This window comes from Coenobita brevimanus, chromosome 71, assembly GCF_032717465.1.
Source record: "Coenobita brevimanus isolate Jiangsu-jjx chromosome 71, ASM3271746v2, whole genome shotgun sequence".
Lineage (NCBI taxonomy): Eukaryota > Metazoa > Arthropoda > Malacostraca > Decapoda > Coenobitidae > Coenobita > Coenobita brevimanus.
Window position 1 is genome coordinate 35,421,325 of NC_137024.1, and position 22,364 is coordinate 35,443,688.

Sequence of the window (22,364 nt, forward strand, 5' to 3'; positions counted from 1 at the left end):
TTTCTATCTATGGGGTCATCTAAAATCAGTAGTTTATGAAATGCCTGTTGACACTGAGAATCAATTACAGTACTCCCAAAAATTCAGGCTGCATGCGAACAAGTACAGAGAACACCACTAGTATCTGAATGTGTGTGGCAGTCTATGCTTCGCCACTGTCATTTATGTACTGAAGGTGGAGGAAGACATGTGGAACACCTCTTGTAATGCACATACATGTGTCTGTTTGTAATGTACAAACATGTGTCTCTTTATGATAGTTACCCTTCCCTGATTTCACACGTTAACTACTGTTAACCAAATCATCTCTCAGTGACGGACACTGACATTGCCAGAGTTACTGTTTATTATTTTTCATACTCATGGCCCATATATACTGATACCGTATTGTATGTTATGCTGCTGTCAAAGCTGAGAAATAATGTGGAAAAGGCAACGAATCTGATCATTTGGTGGGTGATACGTGTATGCTGTGTACTACACCATGCTTTATTACAATGATTGTAAAGGCCATGTAATTAGTGTGTTGCAGTATTAATTAAATTGTTCAAGGGTACAATGTTTCATTTATTGCACACAACAGTACACATGTACAGTGTTATAATCATTCAACCATAACTAACGGACAGTGTGTGGATATACCAGGTGGATGGGGGAGGGGGAGGGGGGGAGAGGTGAGGCACCAGTGTTCGGACTGGTACATTTGCTCGGGCTTAGACAGTGCTCAGTTTTCATTTTACATCTTGTAACTCATCAGTGGTTCATTTAGCATTTCCCTACAAAATGAAGTGGATTGGTTTTTCAATGGGGAATCCACTCCCAAAGTTTGTCGGTGGCGTTCAATAACACCCTGTAAATATATATGTACTGAATACATAAATACATATATATATATATATATATATATATATATATATATATATATACTGTATACATAAATATATATATATATATATATACATAAATATATATATATATATATATATATATATATATATATATATATATATATAAAATATATATATATATATATATATAAAATATATATATATATATATATATATATATATATATATATATATATATATATATATATATATATATATATATATATATATATATATATATATATATATACAATATATATATATATATATATATATATATATATATATATATATATATATATATATATACAATATTATATATATATATATATATATATTATATTATATTATTATATATTATATTATATTATATATATATATATATATATATATATATATATATATATATATATATATTATATAGTAACCTCTCAACTAACGCGAGTTTAAAAAACGCATTTTTGTATTAACACGAGCAAATATTTAAGGAGCTATGTTTAACTAACAAGGGTTTCTCGATTTAACGCGACTTTACATGTACATGATGGTTTCAAATTAGCCGTGGGCACCTTGGACATTCCCGAGCTGATAGACCGTGTGTGGCAGTTTATGCATAAATACAATTTTTTATTTGCCTGTTGCTTAAACTTGTTTTATTTGAACTATAATATTTGAAAATGAAGTTTGGCCCCATTCTGAGCAATTTGGCTCATTTTCAGACAAAATTTGACCAGGAAAGTGATGGCAGATCTAGACTGTTACAACTTGATGCTGCAGAACGGAAAGAAGAAAACCACTCAGACCAAGATAGAGCAGTTCTTTATGAAGAAGACAGAAAACTTAAAGGGAGTTATCTTCATCACCAATAGCACGGGAGTCAGAGGAAGAGGAAGGACAGTAGAGCGAGGAGGGACAACAAATTTAGGGTGGGAAGCAGCGGGAGGTGGAGAAGCGGGGTGGGGAGGGACAGCAGCAGACAACGAGTGATGCATAGACGAAGTGAGGCTGTGTTGTTATTGTTTGTGACCTACTGACTGTAATGAAAATGTTGCTTTTACTGTAGTGTTTTTATGACCTACTAATGCATTAATAATGTTCAGGAATTTTCACAATGTCGTGAATGAAGCAGAATTGAAAGAAAATCCACGTAAAAAACAAAAACCATGTATTTGGGAAGAAGTAAACAACGCTTCGGCCCAACTAGGGCTCAAATGTTGTTTATCTCTCCCCAAATATACTGTTTTTGTTTTTTATGTGGATTTTCTTTCAAATTAATATTGTTACTTTTAAGTTTAGAGTAGCATAACTCCCCAAATGGTTAAACTTTCCCAGAGTCCAGGAACATAACCCCCAATATTACCACTGTTTCTTATGGGAAAATTATGTTTAAAAAACGTGTTTTTAACTAATGCGACCTCTCCAGGAACCTAACCCTCGTGTTGTTTGAGAGGTTACTGTATATATATATATATATAATACAGTACCCTCGTGTCCAACACACGTTAGTCCAGCACGATTCGGGTCCAGCACGGAGAGCAATTAATTAGTATTATTTAATACGTTTTAATTCCTGCAACACGAGTGTGTTAGCACAACACGAACAAAGCTCCGAGAAGTGGGCAAAATCCGCAGAGTTCACTCTAGCACGATCACCCCCGGTCCAACACGGTCATACTGGACATTCCCATGATGATGATAGCCAATGAAAAACTTCTGATCAAGTAGCCTTCCCCGCCCGCTATTGTGACGTGATCGTGATGCCGCCCAATTAAAAACGCTTCTGGTGTCACGTGATGTTTTGTTTACATTTCTCCCGCCACAGCGCCACTCAGTCGCATAATTGCATTGGAAGGTGCTTTTTTCTTGCTGCATTTTCTGCCCTTGTTACTGCATTTTATCCTGCTCACAATGCCTAGGAAGCCTTCTGAGAACCCCAAGAAGTGGCGGCACCTCCCTCAGGCCACCAAGCTAGAAAGCATCGAGAGGAAGAAGAAAGGGGATAGGAAAGTTGACATTGCCAAGGCCTACGACATGAATGAAGCCAATGTGATCATAATAAAAAACTTAAGACAAGATCCTGGCAGCCAAAGGCTATCACACGGCACTTCATCCCTTTTTAACTCTTTCAGGTCTCCTGGCCCCTATAGTGACTTTCTCGGTAAGGGTCTCCTAGCCACTCCCGTGGCAGCATATTTAGGCTTGAATGAAAACTGTTGCGTGAGGCTGGTGAATGAGATAAGGATACGAGCCTCTCCCCAGACCCCTCTGCTTCCACCAGGCATGCGCAGATCACAATATTTTTGTTTAAACAGTCTGGGAAGAGCTAATCACGGTGGGGGGTTGGGTTGCACGTATTGGTTTTATTATACTGTTGATCTGGCAATATTTTTTACTATTTTGGTATCAGTTTATTTAGCAAAGAATATTGTTTGCAATATATTTTTACTGCTCTGGAGGATACATACCTCTCACCTCCCTCCTCCCTTTCATATCCCCCTTCCTCCGCCCCCTCTACCTCCCACCGATTCCCCACCCCTCTACCTCCCACCCTCCACCCTCCACTCTCCCTCCAATCCCCCATCCCCTGCCTCCCGCCTATGCACATAGCTGCCACGTCACAGGCAAGCAAGAGATTCCTGCGTTGTATGTCTCAGTATTTATTCATTTCCTGGGTGTTAGAGTGTCTGATTGAGGGAAAATAATTACAGATTTATGATTTTAGGTTTCTAAGGTTGTTTCTGTAGCCTTTTATACACATACCATGCATTTATTAGTTACCAGGCGGACATACACGTGCAGCGAGTGTTGCCTTTTTCACTGACAAATGATTGTTAGTGTCTCCTTACTTTTTTCTGATTTGTATTTCTCACATTTCCTGGTTATACTTATAACACTGTCAATTTCGAGAAATAATAAATATTTGATCGCTGTCTCTACTGTTGTCTGTAAGAACACAGGATGATATAGTTAGCAACAATAAAATAAACATACGTACATACAAAAGGCAAGCTCATAGGCTTACCCCCATGTCCTCACCCCCACAGCCTTGGACAGTACTAAGCAAAATAAGAGCAAAGTAAAATAAATTGGTCAGTAGTAACTAGTAAGTGACAGTTTTATAAGGATCTTGTAACTGTTTAGTTTGTTTTTTGTAAAGAAAACATCTCAAGAATTATTCACAAATCACAAGAGATATACGGCACATATATCAGTACACTGTTTTTTATGGAAAAACATGGAAATAAACTATGCCATCATGTTGCCTACGCACCAAGAAATCACCTACCCACTGAGACGGCAATACTCACCACGCTACCATACACCACTTGCTACGTAACTTCCCATCATTTTTGCAGCATTTGTATAGTGAGTACAGCTCTAATGTTTTATAGGCAGATGTGTATTACTTCCTTGTGCACATTATATTTTTTTTCTTTATTTGCAAACCTTGACTTAAAAAAAAAAAAATGCGTCTCTCAAATGTGACCTTGGGACCTATTTGAGACCTGAAAGGGTTAAAACTTTTATCAAAACTATGCTGATACTTAAAGTCTTTAAGTATTCTAAAAACAGTGATAATTTCATAAGTAAAACAAACTGCTCCATATGTGGTGCTCTGAAGCCTCTAATGCCACTATGAATATAGGCCTAAGACTAAGCAGATCAAGGATACCAATGTGGCACTTTAACTCAGGAGATTGTTTTCAGACCTCTCGTCCGGTGTGTCAAATTTTATCATGCTAATAGAGTGCCGATAATTTTTTTAGTGGGTGTATACGTAAAAACATAGACATTCAAAGGCATTTTGTGGACCGCAAATACATGACCAAGGCTGTGCTGCACCAGCTCTTACTGCCCCAAAACACTCCTGAGGAGAGGAAGGGCAAGTAGTGAAACCGCTAAATGACTGTAGTAAGGGCACAACAACACTTTCTTATTTAATGTTATTCGTTTACGCATTATAAGAATCGGGAGGATACTGTTTTAATACACTACATAAGATTACAGAGTTCAGCCATATATTTTACTTACCTTACTGTAGTAAATGTAAGGTTACACAAATCAGAAAATGTCATGTCTTCTATTAAGATAACTCCAAAGGAATTTTAATTATAATTTCTGGTCCTTTTCTTAAATTTCTGTCTCTTCTCCATATATTATTTTTCCTCTAAGTTTTGGGTACTGTTTGATATCATTGGGGTTAATTTTGTTTCAGATGGGCAAATAATATGTGGTTCCTTTTCATTGGTATAGGTTTCTATCTCTAATAATTTAGACACCATTCCATCTGCATTTGAATACTGTACATCAACTTAATCATCTTGGTTGCATACTTGCCACTGCTTGAGTCTACTACCATCCTTCCTTTTCTTCCCTATTGGTTATGTACAACTTTTGTACCTGCAATCCAATTACTGATTTTAAAAATTTCCGCTTCTCTTCCTCTGATCTTTCCTTGTACTTTGGTTTTGCTTCCTCCCTTTTCTCCTCTTCTCCTTTAGTATTCCTGGTGAAGAAGTCCTAGTTGTACTCCCCAGTAAAAGCAGCAACCTTCTCATAACTTTTTTTTTTTTTTTTTTAATAACAGAACTGGAAAAACAAATGAATAAAAAAAAATAATAATACACCAGATTACTGGTGTCCTCTGTTCATAAAGCAGCTGTAAGAGTTAGACTTGAACAGCTGTAGGTTGAAGTTTGGACGGAAACAACTCTGGGGAAGTGAGTTCCAAAGAGATGCAGTTAGGGGAATGAAAGAATTCTGATAGGCAGAAGTTCTGCAATATGGCTGAGTGACATTCTAGTCATGAGCGCTACCAGATGCCTGTGTGGCATGAGGGAAGGCATGGAGAGGTGGCACCATGGACGCAAACTTTGTCTAAGCATTTGCCATAAAAATACCTGTAAAATAATGCAAGGGAGGCAACATTCCTTCTTACTTGTAGGGGAGGTAGTTCATTTGCAATGGCAGGGTTGTTAATAATTCTAACAGCTTTGTTCTGAAGTTTATCTAGTCGTTTTAATACAACCTCTCCACATCCATTCCACAAGGGTGAGCAATATTCAAGCTGAGAGCGCACATGAATCTTATAAATTATAGCTAACTGCTCGTCAGTGAAAAAGTTACGGACTCTGTACAATAATCCAAGTTTCTTTGAGGGGGTTTTAGCAAGTGATCTAACATGAGAGGTCCAGCTGAGGGCATTGTTCAGTGAGATGCCGAGAATTTCAATATTTTGGAGATGGGAATATTAGTAGCACTGAGGTAATATATGAATCTGGCAATATCTGTCCATTAGTAAATTGTATATACTGTATTTAGTTTTACTAGCATTAAATGAGACATGGTTGTTTTGTCCCCATTCACTGATCTTTGATAGGTCTTGATTTATGGGGATGGTTGTACTGAGTTGAGAGGTAGAGATATTAGACTTTGTAAATGGGTGTCTGAGTGTGAATGAACTATATAGTGTTGAGTCATCTGCAAATGAGTGGATGGGATTGTGGGTGACAGATAAGAGATCATTAATATGAACCAGGAACAGGGTTGGCGCCAGAACTGATCCCTGTGGCACGCCGGCATTAATTGAGTGGAAATTGGAATATACATCATCTACTTTTACTCTTATTTTCCTGTCACTGAGATATGAGGAAATCAAAGGAACAAAAAACGTTAGTCCATAGCAAGTGAATTTGGACAGCAGGGAACTGTGCCATACTCTGTCGAAAGCTTTAGAAATATCAAGGGCTACTGCATGAGTTTCTCCATGTTGGTCAATTGATTGATGGATGGTATGAGTTAGGAGACTGAGTATGTCAATGGTGGATCTTTCATGGCAAAAACCATATTGTCTATCACTAATTAAGTTGTTGGATTCAAGATGTTTAACAATGTGCTTATTAATTAAAGTTTCAAATATCTTACCAAGAGAAGATGTGACACCTGTTAGTCTGTAATCAGAGGGGTCAGTAGAACTTCCTTTCTTCGGAATTGGGTGGATATTGGCTTCTTTCCATGAATTTGGGAATGAAGATGTACGTATGCATAGTCTGAATAATTTAGCTAGAACAGCAGCAAGTTCAAGGGAACATTTTTTTAAAACAAATGGGGCAATTCCATCTGGGCCTGGAGCTTTGTTGGTAAGTAAACTGTCTAGGATGGATTTTACGTATAACCCTGTATTTTAAGTGGAATAATTTGGTGAGAGTCAAGTTCTAGTACTGAGACGTTCTGGCTGGCATCGTCTATGGTGGAATTTCTGGCAAATGTACCGGCAAAAATATCTGCTTTCCCAAACGGGTAATTTATAATGTTGTCATCTGAAGATTTTAGTGGGGGAATGGATGGTAACTTATTAACCCCTAGGCACCGGTCCATGTCATATGACGTGTTGGTAGAGGCCTACGGTCCACAACATATGACGTTTTAATTTTTCACAGGCATGTTTGAACTTAGTAGCGTGCCATATGGACTCAGAGTATTGTCCCAGCATGGCTGGTGTGCGGGGTAATGCTGGCTGGCCTGGGGGGGGGACAGGAGGGAGGGCAGCCCAGCAGTGAGGAGGGCTGTCATGGAGGGTGGTGGGAGGCCGGCATAGGGAGAGTGTGGCCTTGGAACCAGCTGATACTGGTTCAGGGTTGGGGTAGGGGTTGGGACGGGTGGGGTGGTGGGGAGGGCTACTAGGGGGCCATGAGGGGTGTGGGGGAGAGTGTATGGATGCTTGAGTACACTTGTACTGACCACAGCCAGACTTTAGAGAGTATCATACTGTCAAGAGTTACTAAAAACAGTGAAATAATGTGTAAATAGTGTGTAAATAATAGTGAATAAACAAATAGACATAAATTTGTTTTGGAAAACATAAAATAAGCCAATCTTTATTAGTTACTTTCTTGTATTTTTATGCATTGTAATACTGTGTCCATATGGCACTATGAATTAGTGAGATACACAAATACACACTCAACACTTATTTTGGTGTGAGGTAATCATCCCTCTTCCCTCCACCAATACTGCTTACACACCACCGCGACCTTGAACATGCTCAGCCCAGCTGCCACACACTGGCTCCCTCACACCACACCACCACCTCCAAATCACCAACAGAGAATAAGTACGTGCTTTTTATGTGTTTTTTGTCATTTGTGATTGATTTGTAATGAAAAATTGGAGGAAAATCATTTAACCTGAAAATAACCCGGTTCTGGGACGTGGATAGGTAAACCCATGCCCGGTGCCACGAGGTTAAAGTTATTATTGAAAGACTTAAGAGTTGACCAGAATATTCTATTGTCATTAGGGCTGTTAACCTGAGGCGTCCCGTCGACATATGGATACATTGCAACATTTTGCATTTGCCAGTCCCGACAATGTACTGGTACGTTGCGCACTTGCAAGGTGCATAATTTGCACAATTTTCAAATTTCGCGCTTGATTTTCGGTACATATGGCCGCTCGACCTTCCCCTACCTGCCACCAGGCAGGGGCACTTGGCGATCCCGCGCGACCCGCGGCTCGATCACTCACCTGTTAGCAACGGTCCTGCTCTGACATGGCGCATAAAGGTCTCTCTAAGGAGGAAATCCAAGATGCCCTGGACGCCTTTACAGGCAACAGCAATTCCCCAATGGACAACGAGGTTGTTGACAAGGATTATGTGCAGCCAGAGGAGGTGGAAAGCAGCAGCAGTGACGAGGAAGTTCCGTCCCCCAGGAAGCGGCGCTACGTGACTTATCGTGCTGCTAGAGAGGGCCAGCCTGCACAAAAACAACGTGCAACCTCCTCTAGCCAGCCTCAACGTGATGTGGAGCCCGATATTGATGACGAGGATGAGGACGGAGCCATGAGACGTGCTGCCACGTGGTACGGCTGAGAAGTTATCACTCATCGCGGCCCCGAGCACACACCACGTCGTACGAGCAGGTATGGGCCTAGTCTTTTGTTTGGGGAGGTAGGAAGTGCCGTGGTGGGAGTGAGGAGTGAAAGGGAAAGTGCAGGGAAGAGTATTGAACGTGGGAATGGCGGGAGTGAGTCATCGCTCTCCCGTGGTGGTGTGAGGCGGCGGGGTGTATCAAGTGGGTGAGTGAGGGTGCGTTCTGAATCACATGGGGTTGTGATGGAGGGGGAAGGTGGGGAGGAACCATTCCCCAGCACGTCTTATGCTCCCGAATATACCCAGACACGTGGGCGAGTGAGGGTGGGTGCAGAATCATGTGGTGTTGTCATGGAGGATGAAGGTGGGGAGGAACCACTCCCCAGCATGTCATATGCTCCCCAATATTCCCAGACTTCATCCCCACAGCCCCCTAATGTTCCATAAGGCCGTAAGGGTAAGGGAAAGGGGAAGGGTAAAAGCCGAGGGAAGAGGAGTGCGAGTGGGAAGCCCTTCGCACTCCTCTTCCCCAACCTCCCCCACCAGCATCTCCTCCCCACCCAGACAAAGGCGACAATGGGAACAGGGGATTTGAGGCGTCTCGTGGACAAGGGGCGAATGCGCCATTTTCTTTTTTTTTTGTTATGAGCGTTTAAAGTTCAGGTATAGGTGGCAGACATAGGATATTATAGAATGGCATGTTATTATATATCATTAGAATCCTCTGGACGAGGCAAATTTATACTGCAGGAAAAAATGAAAACACACACACACACAATAAAACACGCGATGGTGTTTTTTCAGCATATAGTAATTATTGTTCAATCAACTTGAAATTCATTCCTGTATTAGATGTAAATGAAACTAAGATACTGTGAAATTTTCAGCCAAAAATTCCCATAATTAATATTTTTCCTGTAATTATTAATTATTTTCATCTCCTTATCGGCAACAGGTTGTTTTATTGTGTGTATGATAACCATTATATTGTTAATGACTGACACAATGAAGTTATAATACTCACCAACTATTTACAACTCCAACCGCACACCAAGATGAAGAGGGGGGGGGACCTAATGGTTAGTAGTTGAGGACGTCATCGGAGTGTAAACAAAGCCAGGCTTCATTCACGTGCTTGGCGGGATGACTACAGCGGGGAGTGCTAGCGCGCGTCCTGATTGGCTGAGAGGCGGCCCTTGCTCTGACAGAGGAGCCGCTCGCCCATTGGCTGGGCGCGTGCCGACATTCGCCCCTACAGCTCTGAAATCACAGACCCTCCCACCCTCCTCCTCCTCCCCTCCACGTGTGCAAAACAAGGGAGATTGAACCTAGAATTCTGAACCCACATGGGTCGGAATCGGAAAACGCTCTTCACCACGAGATTTTCAGTGCTTCCATCTATCGGAAAACATGCATAACTCATTTTTGATGGGGGTGGCGCATTCGCCCCTTGTCCACGAGACTCCTCATTTGTTTCATGGAACTGGGAGGATGGGAGTAATTTTTCTCCCATTAATCACCCCTTCACTGAACAGGGGCGCGCTGGGTGCATTGCTCCCGGAATTCACCCTAATTCCACCAGGCTGGATTTTTTCCACCTTTTCTTCAGTGAGGGTTTTGTGGAGCAGACAGTTGACCAAACAAACCGTTTTGCAAGCAGTCAGCGCCGTGAGAGTGAAAGATTGGGGACAAGGAGCAGGCATTCTATCATATATGATTACCCTGTCTCCCTTTCAGAAATGTTTTTATTTTTTGCCCTGGTCCTTTTGATGGGTATTATACGAAAGAACAGAATTCCGGCACACTGGACAAGGGACCCTGTTATGCTGACACCAATATTTGGCCAAGTCATGAGCCGTAATCGCTTCCAACAAATTTTAAGTCGCCTCCACTTTTATGATGCTGATGATCCTGCAAATGCGAATGACATTGATAAGATGAGGCAAATTAGGTTGGTCTTTGATCACCTGAGGCAAACATTTCGTTCGTCATTTTATCCCTATAGAGATCTCATCACAGACGAGAGTCTCGTGTTGTGGAGAGGCAATAATTCATTTCGGCAGTACATACCCAGCAAAAGGCACCGTTTTGGGTTCAAGATCTTTGTTATGTGTGACTGTAGGACTGGTTATGTGCAAAACATAGTCTTGTACACCGGTGCACAGACAGACATAATAGAAGATCGGAGTACTGGACTGTCAGGAGTAGTGGTAAAGACAATGATAGAAGACTACCTTCATCGTAGTCATGTCCTTTACCTGGACAATTGGTACACTAGCCCTCTTCTCGCTCGTTATCTACACAGGCATGACACGGGAATCTGTGGTACCGTAAAGGTGAACTGGCGTCACATGGTCAAGGTGGGGCGGAAACTTGACAGAAATGAGGTTGTCTTCTTCCAGGCAAACAACATACTTGCAACTGTGTGGCACCATAATAGAGAAGTCAGCCTCTTGTCCATGGTTCACTGCCCCTTGATGCACCGTACTGATTCTGTTGATTACCGGAGCGAGAACAGGCGCCACATATGGAAACCCGAGTGTGTCCTAGATTATAACATCAATATGCGCCTGGTGGACCTGTCAGACTCCATGATATCAACGGTCGAGTGTGCCAGGACCACGATGAAGTGGTATAAGAAGCTTTTCTTTCACCTGCTAGATATCACTGCTCTGAATTGCCACCACTTTCAGCCATGACAACAGGAGTTCAGGAAACCTTTGAAGGGTTTGTGAGGGAGCTAACAAGAGAGATGTTTTCCCAATATGCGGTTGAAAGACCCCAACACAGCACCCACACTGCCTCTGTCGCCCAAACTCCCCTGAGAAAATCCGACCGCCATTTCCCCACTCCTATCCCTCCCCAGCCAAATAGACCTAGGCCCCAATGCAGGTGTCACGTGTGTAGCAATTCCCGGGTGAGACCCACCACTCAGAGGAAAGACACCCACTATGAGTGTGTGGAGTGTGACATGGGTCTCTGTATTCACCTATGTTTCAGCGAGTATCACACCTTGATTCACTTTTGATATGGTGTGAATGCGATAGGACGCTGATACTCAAAAATAAATGTGACAAACAAATGCTCAGTGTAATTATAAGGCCCATAGATCTGTAAATAGTTGTATAAAGTGGAAACGGGTGTAATATAAGTGGAAAATTAGTATGTAAGTGTATAAATATGATCTAAGTGGAAACATACCTAGCGAGGGTAAATTGATGCGATATTCTGACGCTCAGTGGAATGAATAAGGCCCGTAAGTACAGTAATCCCTCCAATATCCGACATAATAGAGCCAACGGCATGTCCGGATAGTGATCCTGTCCGGATATTGGGCACCAGCCTTCTGGACTCGTACTTATGGACCCTAATTCAGAAAAACACCTATACAACTCCCTCTGGACATGCACTGCACCTATTTAAGGCCCAAATCACACCAATAAGGACATAAAAGACTGAAATAAATGCAAAAGAACCATAAAATGAGGTTTTAGAGGTGAGTTTATACAATATTAAACATTCTAGGTACTTACAAGTCCCTGGCTCCTGGACTGGTTTGAACCGCCAGTTTGCAGTCCACAGTTAATCCTCTGCACTCTAAATTCTAATTTCTTAACACTACACAACACTGTAAATTCCCGTGTGTTCTAGTGGTGAGGTTGCAGTTTATTCACTGTTTATTCACAAAAAACAAGCACCTGTGGCTTGCAATGCTATAAGCATCTGCTCTCGATCGGATTTAGGCTGTGACTGTTGATGATGGCGGGGTAACAGAGTTGCCAGATCGCAGCGGCCACATTACCAAACTCCTCAATTTTCATTACCATTTTTAATTTTCATTACCAAATTCGTAAAGCTAGCATCTATTCTTCACTAATTATATACACAAGTGGAAATACATGTAATCACTCTTCTTATAATTAACAGCATGTTGATTATTATCACACTATATAGGCTACCAAATTAATCAGAGAGAGCAAACAATCCACCATCTCCATCCTGTGTATCCTCATACATGTGAAAAATCCATTTGGTAATGGATTATTCTGATTCATTACCAAACGAATTTTTAATTACCAAATTGGTCCACACTTGGTAATGAAAAATACCAAATGGCAACCCTGACAGGGGAGGGGGGAGGAAGGAAGGGGTGAAAGGACCATGGTGTAACAGCTGTTTGGCGCCACGCGGCAATTTCAAATTACGGGTGGGAAAAAAAGTCAGATTTTTTCGAATTTTTTGCGGTTTTTGGCCCATTTTGGGAATACTGGATCCTGGGACGATTATGTCCAGTTAGTGGGGATGTTCGGATATTGAGCGTTCAGGTATTAGAGGGATTACTGTATGTAAATATTTGTACGAGAAATGCAAACGGGTCTAATATATGTTGAAAGTTTTGTAAGTGCTGCAATTTATTCTAAGTCAAAATATTCCTAGCAAGTGTATATAGATGCGATATCCTGACACTCAGTGGAATGAATAAGGCCTATACATATGTAAATAGGAGTCTACAAGTGGAAAAGGGTGTAATATATGTGAAAAATTAGTAAGTGTGTGAGAATTATCTTACTCGAAACATTCATCGCAAGGGTATTTTGGTGGAATATTCTGACACTCAATTGAATAAATAATGCCAGTAATTATTTACAGTACAGTATTGGGTGTAAATGGGTGTAATGTCAGTGGGAAAGTATATTGGGAGTGAAAAATAAAGTAGTTGGAATACGAGTCGTAGAGATTGTGCTTGCTACGTGAATATGCGCTAGCATTACGCTAAATGCCCTCGTAATGAATATAAATAATTGAAAAGATTTACAGTGGTGGAGGAAAGGTTTAATGTAAAGAAAAAAATATTATGAAGTGATAAAACTATATGGCATGTTCAGATACGAGTCACAGCAAGTGCGCTGAGTAAGCAGATGTGCGCTATAGTTATGCTACATGTCATCGTAATGAATGAAAACAGCTGAAAACATCTACATACAGTACAAAATGGTAAAATGGCACTGAAACAGTTGTATACAAGTAGAAAAAATATGTTGACTGAAACAAGAAACTTAGCACATAGTGTGTTACCACTCTGACCAAACTCGCTACGATCACGCGAAGGTACAATGCTTATTTTTCATATATATGTCATTGAAAACCATTATATTGTTATTGTTATTGTTTATTAGTTCAAATTCAATAAATGTAGAGGTGTTCTTTGTTGTTTCTCCCAAAATTACCTACCACAGAAAACGTGAGCGCCTCACACATCAGTGACAGAATACGATACCTGGCGCGGGGGACCTCACCTGTTCCGACCACTTATGGACCACGGTAAGCCCTTCCTTGGTGATTTTCCTTTGTTTCTCAACAAAAGCGGAAGTTTTAGCCAAAAATTTTTTTTTTCCAAAATAGCTCAGGATTGGCGGGTGTCGGAGGTGTGAAATAGCTCAAGACGTGACGGGTTAAGTAGTTTTTATGCTTGCTTTTGAACAAAGTTTCGTTTAGCTAGATTTATTACAGTTTATGCATGATTTCTAGCAATTTTAAACTGAGAGAGTGATTCAGATGTTTTTTATTTTAAGTATGAGTTATATGCTAATGACTTTTGGGTTGTTGCACTGGCACAGTTGCCATCAAACCATTTTGGAGAGTTCGAACTTTTAGTAAACTGTTGACTTGGTATGAATAAATCCATACCACCTGGTATTAAGTCCCAAATGTGGGACTGGGTAGAATTGAGATCATGAGAGAAGAAAGACTGCCATTGAATGTCAGCAAGATAATTTCTAAATCCATCCCAGTTTGCCCTATCAAAGTGCCATCGTATCACCCTGACAGGTTCAGAACGGGGAGGTGTGGGGGGTTTAATAATGAGGCTTTGATGAGACTGTGGTCAGAGGATCCAAGTGGTGACAGTATCTCTATTCTGTACTGATCAGGATTATTTGTCAAGAATAAATCCAAGAGATGGGCATTATGGTCAGGATTATCAGGTATTCTGGTTGGTTGCTTTCCCAGCTGAGTGAGATTAAACTACAGTAATCACTCTAATATCTGGACGCCCAATAACCGAACATCCCCACTACCCGGACATAATCGTCCTGGGATTTAAAAAAAAAAAAAAAAAAATCCCGTCCGTAATTTGAACTTACCGCGCGCGCCGCGGGAGAGCATTGTTTTGGCGAGTCATTCCTCCGACGTCCGATAGAGAGCCGCTGCATCCTCCCCACTTCCTGCCTGTCTCTCACAGCGAGTGCACGCTCATCGTAATGGCTGCCCACGTGATCACTTTTGTGGTGGTGCCCTACCTGCTGAAGGGCCTCCTGCTGCTCTCAGGCCTCCTCTTAGTGTGTGTGATGATGGCCCCGCCACCTGAGAAAACGAAGAGAGTGGTGTTGACCCTGCAGAAGAAGAGGGAGATATTGGAGAAAGTGGATGCGGGTTGGTCTTCTTCCCGCATTCTTCGCGAGTTCAACCTGGCCCGGTCTACTTTGTTCGATATCAAGAGGTCCCGAGACAAACTCATGCAGTACACGGCTGACTTCTTGTCGAGAAGCAAACGCAACGTGGAAAGGAAGGTTATGTTTACCCCCAAGTTTGCAGAAATCGACCGATCCACGTTGATTTGGTATCGACAACAACGTGCTGCTGGTGTGATGGTACGTGGAACGGAGCTGAAGGCTGCTGCTGAGAAGTTCGCCAGGCTTCACGACACCCTAGACTTCAAGGCATCCGAGGGTTGGCTCTTCGCGTTCAAGTTGCGACATGGCCTTACCAACCGTAAAGTACATGGCGAAGCATTGGACGCTAACGAGGATGGAGTTGACGAGTTTCGGCACAAGGTGAAAGGCTTGATCGACAGGGAGGGCCTCACTCTCGGTCAAGTCTACAACGCTGACGAAACTGGCCTATTCTATTGCTCGCTGCCAACGAACACTCTAGCCGAGGAGACGGAGAAGCGTGTACCTGGCCGCAAGCTTTCTAAGGAACGGATATCTGCTTTGTGTTGTGCCTGTGCTAATGGCATGCACCGGCTTAAGCCCGTTGTTGTTGGCCGCGCAAAGCAGCCTCGGTGCCTTCGTGGGGTGATGGATGTCCTTCCTGTCGTCTGGTACCATTCTTTGAAGGCATGGTTCACAGCTGTGATCTTCAAAGACTGGTTTCACCGTCACTTCGTCAAGGAGGTCATCCATTACCAGATGAAGACACTGGGAATCCCGCGCGACCAGGTAAAGGCTCTCCTTCTACTCAACAATGCACCTGCCCACCCGTGCGACAAGGACTTGGTTGCTGAAAATGGCCGTATTAGGTGCATGTTTCTGACACCTAATACGACTGCTCTCATCCAACCAATGGACCAAGGACTGATCGTGGCAACAAAGCGCCTATATCGTCGGAAGTTCCTGGACGAGGTGATGGTTGTTCTCGAGGACAAGGACGAGAGCAGGGAGGGACGGGACACACAAGGCAAGCGGACTTTGGAAAACCTTCGCTGCTACAACATCAAGTCTGCGCTGTACAACTGGGCTAGTGCATGGAAGGAAGTCCCTGTGAAAACTCTTGAAAATGGTTGGTCTCGTCTGCTTTTCGGAACGGATGTGGAGTACGATTTTCTAGGGTTTGACGTGGATGACTTCCATGCATGGCTACGTACGCACGGCGACGATGTAGATGTGGACGATGTTCGTGAGTGGTTGGATGACGACAAGGGCGATCCTGGGTATCAGACGTTGTCTGATATCGAGATCGCGTCTTCGGTACCGAACTTCAGTACCGAACTTGAAGATTCCAACGCTGAAGGCGACGATGATGCGGACTCCTCTCAGCAGGACACTACTCCAGCCATCCCCAAGCTGAGCACACTCCGGGAACATCTAGAGTTCGTCCTAGACTACCTGGAACACCCGGACTGCGACAGGGAGATGGGGCCCTTGGGACTCGTGGAGGAAGTGCGTGCTTTCAGGCAGCGCATCATCAATCGTCAGAATCGTCAGTCATTGCATCAATCAACCACTGAGTTTTTTCAGGCCCGTGACCCCCGCTGTGCCCAGCCCTGGCTCCACTCCGTTGCCTCCCCAAGACAGGCCCTCATGCTCCGAGCCACAGCCCAGCACATCAGCCACGGTGGAGTCACCGCTCAACGTGAGTTTGCGGCTGTCTTCAGAGTCCTCTGCAGTGAGTACGCCATCACCACGACCCAGCGATGCACCCCTAGGTCGCCTGCCAGTGATACTCTCGGACTCTGACATTGAATAAACAGCAAGAACTTCTCCACTAGACCACACAGGAATTTTGAGTGCTGTGCAGTGAAAAAAACAGTGTGTTGTGTTAAGGATTTAAAGTTGTGAAAGAAAAGACTAGAAAAAAAATGTAACGTAAATAGACTTGTTTGTTTTGGCTTTGGAAAATTTAAAAAAATTGGGAAAAGTTAAAGTGCAACACTAAGTTACAATGGAACATTATTTAGACAAAAGTGCACACTGTGAAGAGAACGGACTTCTGTGTGTTATTGACTAAGTTCAGTGCAAGACTTCAGGAACAGTGTACTGCAAGTGCTTCAGGAAATCGTTCTTACTGTCAGAGTCCGAGAGGAGGCGGTTATTCATCGAGGTGGCCAAGGACTTGCTGTAAGTAGGCAGAATGTTTCATACTGTACTTTTTTCCATACAATACTTACCTCATTTCACTCTTTAATGCCCTTTATTGGTGTGAATAGGGTGTTAGTAGCTATGCATGTGCAGTAGGAATGTGTTTTTCTGAGTTAGGCTAGGTTAGGGTCCATAAGTACCAGAATGTTTATGAATGTATGAACATACTTCTAAACCCTCATTTTATGTTTCTTTTGCATTTATTTCAGTCATTTATGTACCTTATTGGTGTGATTTGGGTCTTAAATAGGTGCTCTGCATGTCCAGAGGGAGTTGTATAGGTGTTTCTCTGAGTTAGGGTCCATAAGTACAAGTCCATAAGCTGGGGCCCAATATCCGGACAAAACCTATAACCGGACCTACCTATGGCTCTATTACGTCGGATATTGGAGTGATTACTGTATTCTGCAAACAGCTCGCACTCTAGACCAGCATCGTCAGTCCTGGCAGAATGCAATAACCATTCATCATTATGTATGTTAAAATCACCCAAAATGGTAATTTCGGTGCTAAGGGCAAGGTTAAGGTTACTCAACTCTGTGGATATGGAATCAAATACAGTGGGTTCCGAAGAAGCTATGGGGCAGCGATAGACTACACAGATATATTTGGTAATATCTTGACAATTTAGTTTATACAATGAGTACGGTAATCAAAACTGGATGAAGTGGGAGGGACCCCCAAAACATTTTCTAATGATGAGGATTGGTTGACTACCTCACTGAAGAACCATGAAGATCTAAACTGTGTGCGTGCGTGCGTGCGTGCATGTGTGTGTGGGGGTGTGTGTGTGTATTTTGGAGAGAGAGAGAGAGAGAGAGAGAGAGAGAATTTGTTTCTAGCGAAGTGCTTTGTATATGTTGTGTCTGTGAAGAAAGCCCTCAATTTTTGGTACTTTCAAGTGGAGACCACTGACACTAAAATACAGACTAGATACATAAAATCCATCCTTAACAATTTTCCAACTAACAAAGCTCCAAGTCCAGATGGAATTCCTCCAATTGTTTTGAAAGTGTTCCCCATAACTTGTTCCTGTTCTAGTTAAATTATTTAAACTATGCATCCATCCTTTTCCATTTCCTAATTCTTGGGAAAAAGCCAATATCCACCCTATTCTGAAGAAAGGAAGATCCTCTGATCCCTCTGATTACAGACCAATAGCTATCACATCTTCTCTTGATAAAGTACTTGTGACTGTAATTAATAAGCACACAGTTAAACATCTTGAATCCAACAAATTAATCAGAGACACATAGTATGGTTTTTGCTACGAAAGATCCTCCTCTGATATCCTCAATCTCTTGACTCATAGCATCAGTCAACTGACCAACATGGAGAAACCTTATGCAGCAGCATTTGATCTTTTTAAAGCTTTTGAAAGAGTGTGGCACCATTTCCTGCAATCCCAACTCAACTGCTATGGCCTATCATCTTTTGCTCCACTGAATTCCTCATATCTCAGTGACAGAAAATAAAGAGTAACAGTTGATGATATATATTCAAATGTCCACTCCATTAATGGCAGCATGCCACAAGTTTCAGTCCTGGCTCCAACTCTATTCCTAATTCATATTAATGATCTCGTGTTTATCGCCCATAATTCCAGTCATTCCCATGCAGATGACTCCAACACTTCACAGTTCCTGCACACTTAACCTGCCGACTCCTCCTGACATACATATATGTCCACATGTTTTGTCACTGTGACTCCCATTGACGTATATATACGTCCACACGTTTTGTCACTGTGACCCCCGTAGATGTATATAAACGGTAGCAATTGCTAGGTCCCTAATTTGCACAATTTTCATATTTTGCGCATGATTTTTGGTATGTATACACGGGACACCTTCCTCTACAAGATGCCAGGCAAGGTCAATGCCTTACCCCGCATGACCCCCCCCCCCACGCCATTGTCTCAGCAATTCACCTGTTATCAGTGACCTGGCTAGTAAAGACATGTCGTGCCACGGTACAAAATTCAAGGCCAGAGTGATTCCCCAATCGATGACAATGTGGAGGACAAAGTTTACGTAGCAGTAGAGGAAGAAACAGTTAGAAATGATGATCAGGTAATGTTGCCAAAAAAGGTCAGGTATGTTGATGTTTGGTGAGTGAAACAATGCTTATATTGCCTGTATTACTGTGTGAAAACCAATATACTCTCGTACTACATATAAATTCATACTAAATAAATAAATAACTACCGATTGTGAGTGGTGTGGAATAGTTACCCTCCCATAGAACTCGTTTTCTTTGGAGCTAGCCTGATAGAAAACCCAGTAAGGTAAGGGGTACTGCTACCTGTATTCAGTATTTTAAACCTCAGGTGAGCGATTTCTCTATGAATTTTTGATGTTTCTCATCAAAAGCGGATGTTTGAGCCAAAATTTTTTTTTTTTTTTTCAAAATTGGTCAGGATTGGGGGGGGGGGGTAAGTAGTGGAAAATCGGTCGGAATGGGGCGGGTTAATCACCCATTCACAAAGTTTGAGAACTTTACCTCCCAACTCAGTACTGCAATCTCCATAAACCAAGGCTTATCGAAGATCACTGAATGGCGACAAAATAATGTTGTCTCATTTAATGCAAGCAAAACCAGATATATACAGTTTACTAATAGACAGATATTGCCTGACTCATATATTACCTTCAATGCAACCAATATTCCTATCTCTTAAAATATTAATATTCTCGGTGTGTCACTTAACAATACCCTCATTTGGACCCCTGACATTAAATCACTTACTACAATAAGACCACTTCAAAGAAACTTGGATTATTGTATTGAATCTATAACTTCATCACTGACGAGCAGTTGGCTATAATTTCCAAAAGTCACATGTGCTCTCACACTGAATATTATTCAACCTCGTGGAGTGGATGTGGAGAGGTTGCACTAAAGCAACTGGATAAAATTCAGAACAAAGCTATAAGAAAAACTGATAACTCCGCAGTTACAAATAAACTACCTCACCTACAAGTACGATGGAATGTTACCTCTCTTGCATTATTTTACAGATACAACTGCTCAGATAAAGTTGCATCCATTGTGCCACCTCTCGACGCCTTCCCCCGTGCTACACAGCAATTTGATGGTGTTCATGACCTGACTGTCAATATGCCATACAGCATAACTTCTGTCCATCAGAAATCTTTTACTCACCAAACTGCTTCGCTCTGGAACTTGCTTCCCCAGAAAAGTTCCCCCAAACTTTAACCCACAGCAGTTCAAGGCCAGCTGTTGCTGATTTATTATGCATGGAGGATGCCTGTAATCTGGTGTAAGGATTATTTTTTCCATCATCTGTTCACCTTCTGTTAAAAAAAAAAAAAAAAAAAAAAAAGACCAACTGGATCATAATGAAGGATATGTACAGAAATCCAACCTGGCATAAAAATTTCAAAGTAACAGTAGAGATCACTCCATACCTGTTTGAATCCCCTGAGAGTGCAGGCAATATGATACAGTCTTGAGTGTTCTGTGCTGAAGATTCTATGGGTCCATCTTCTTGGGTTTGTTCCTTCCAGTTTTCAGCCTCAGCTTCATTTAACCAGGACACTTCCTGAGCAAAGCGGTCCAGCTCCTGCCCAACCTCCTCCAATCCCTGGCACAATTCTTCATCAAAATCAGGGAAGGTTGGAGAGCTGCTTCTGGGGTCAGGGCCATCACTCTCTACTATCTGTACTGTTCCCTGTGTCTCACGCCTCACCTGTCAAGACAAGGGTTCTATGGAAATCATATATATAAAAAAAAAAAAAATCTAACCCCTACAATTCAATGACATACTCTTTATTTCATATTTGGTAAAACCACTTCAACTTGTACGTACTACAGAAATTGGCATGTTGAAGATCTTTGTGACACTAGTGTACCAGTAATTGTTCATGTCTGACATTTACTGGTCTGAAACACGCCCATTATGGTAATCAAACAAGAGTAGATATGAAACATAATGAATACGCTGATGCCATATACGAGGTCTGTCCATAAAGAAACCAAAATTTTTAAATAGCGTACCAAGTAGCCGGCCTAGTGTGATCATGATGGGAGCACCATGTAGCGGTGATTTTGAACTTTAATCTAACACTAACTGCATCACATCACATCACTTAGTCATCAAGGTGCACATGCTTGAAAAAACATGTGTTTGTGCCCTTGGCAAATTTTCTTCTATGTCTTCCATCGTCTGAAATTAGTGACCTTTCAGGGTATATTTCAACTTTGGAGGGGGCATGGGGTCTGCAGGGGCCAAATCTGGAGAGGAGGGCAGCTGGAAGAGGACAGACATCTCATGCTTCACCAAAAAGTCACAGTTAAGGAGTGATGCATGAGCAGGGGCACTGTCATGGTGAAGTATCCAGGCTTTGTCTGTCCATGCCTCAGGCCTCTTCCTTCACAATGCCTCCCTCAAATGCTTCAGGGCATCAAAGTAAGGTATAACTCTTTACTGATTGTTTCACCACATGAGACAAACTCATGATGAATGATGCCCTTCCAATAAAAAATGACCAATATCACCTTCACATTCGAGCAACTCTGACGTGCTTTTATTCTGGCTGCAGTGACAATGTTCCAACCCACTGCAACAACTGCCTCTCTGTTTCAACATTGTAGCTGTACAACCATGTTTCATCATCTGTTATGACAATTTTCCCAATCTGAAACAGAACTTAACTCAAAACACAATGTTCTTCAAGATTCTTCATTCAACTTGCAACAAATCGCCAGGTGTGCACTAAAAACACGTTCACTCAAGTACGTGTACATTGATGACTAACTGACGTGGCTCGTGTTACACTAAAGCTCAAAGTCGCCACTATACACTGCACTCCCATCACGATCGCACTAGGCCAGCTAGTTTGTGCACTATTTAAAACGTTCAGTTTCCTTTTGGACGGACTTCATAAGACCCCCAAGACACCAGCCCTGTTGTTGTTGCTGTTGTTCTTGGGTTGCTCACGG

At 42.0% G+C, this 22,364-nt stretch overlaps 1 protein-coding gene across 1 annotated transcript in view; it reads right to left on the reverse strand.

The window, feature by feature from the left end:
• LOC145406747 (uncharacterized) overlaps positions 1-22,364 on the reverse strand; it is a 115,499-nt gene that overhangs the window by 60,748 nt on the left and 32,387 nt on the right. Inside the window, exon 2 of the mRNA XM_080277846.1 lies at positions 20,831-21,111. Within this exon, the coding sequence (XP_080133972.1) occupies positions 20,831-21,111 (281 nt within the window). The remainder of the gene's footprint in view (positions 1-20,830; positions 21,112-22,364) is intronic.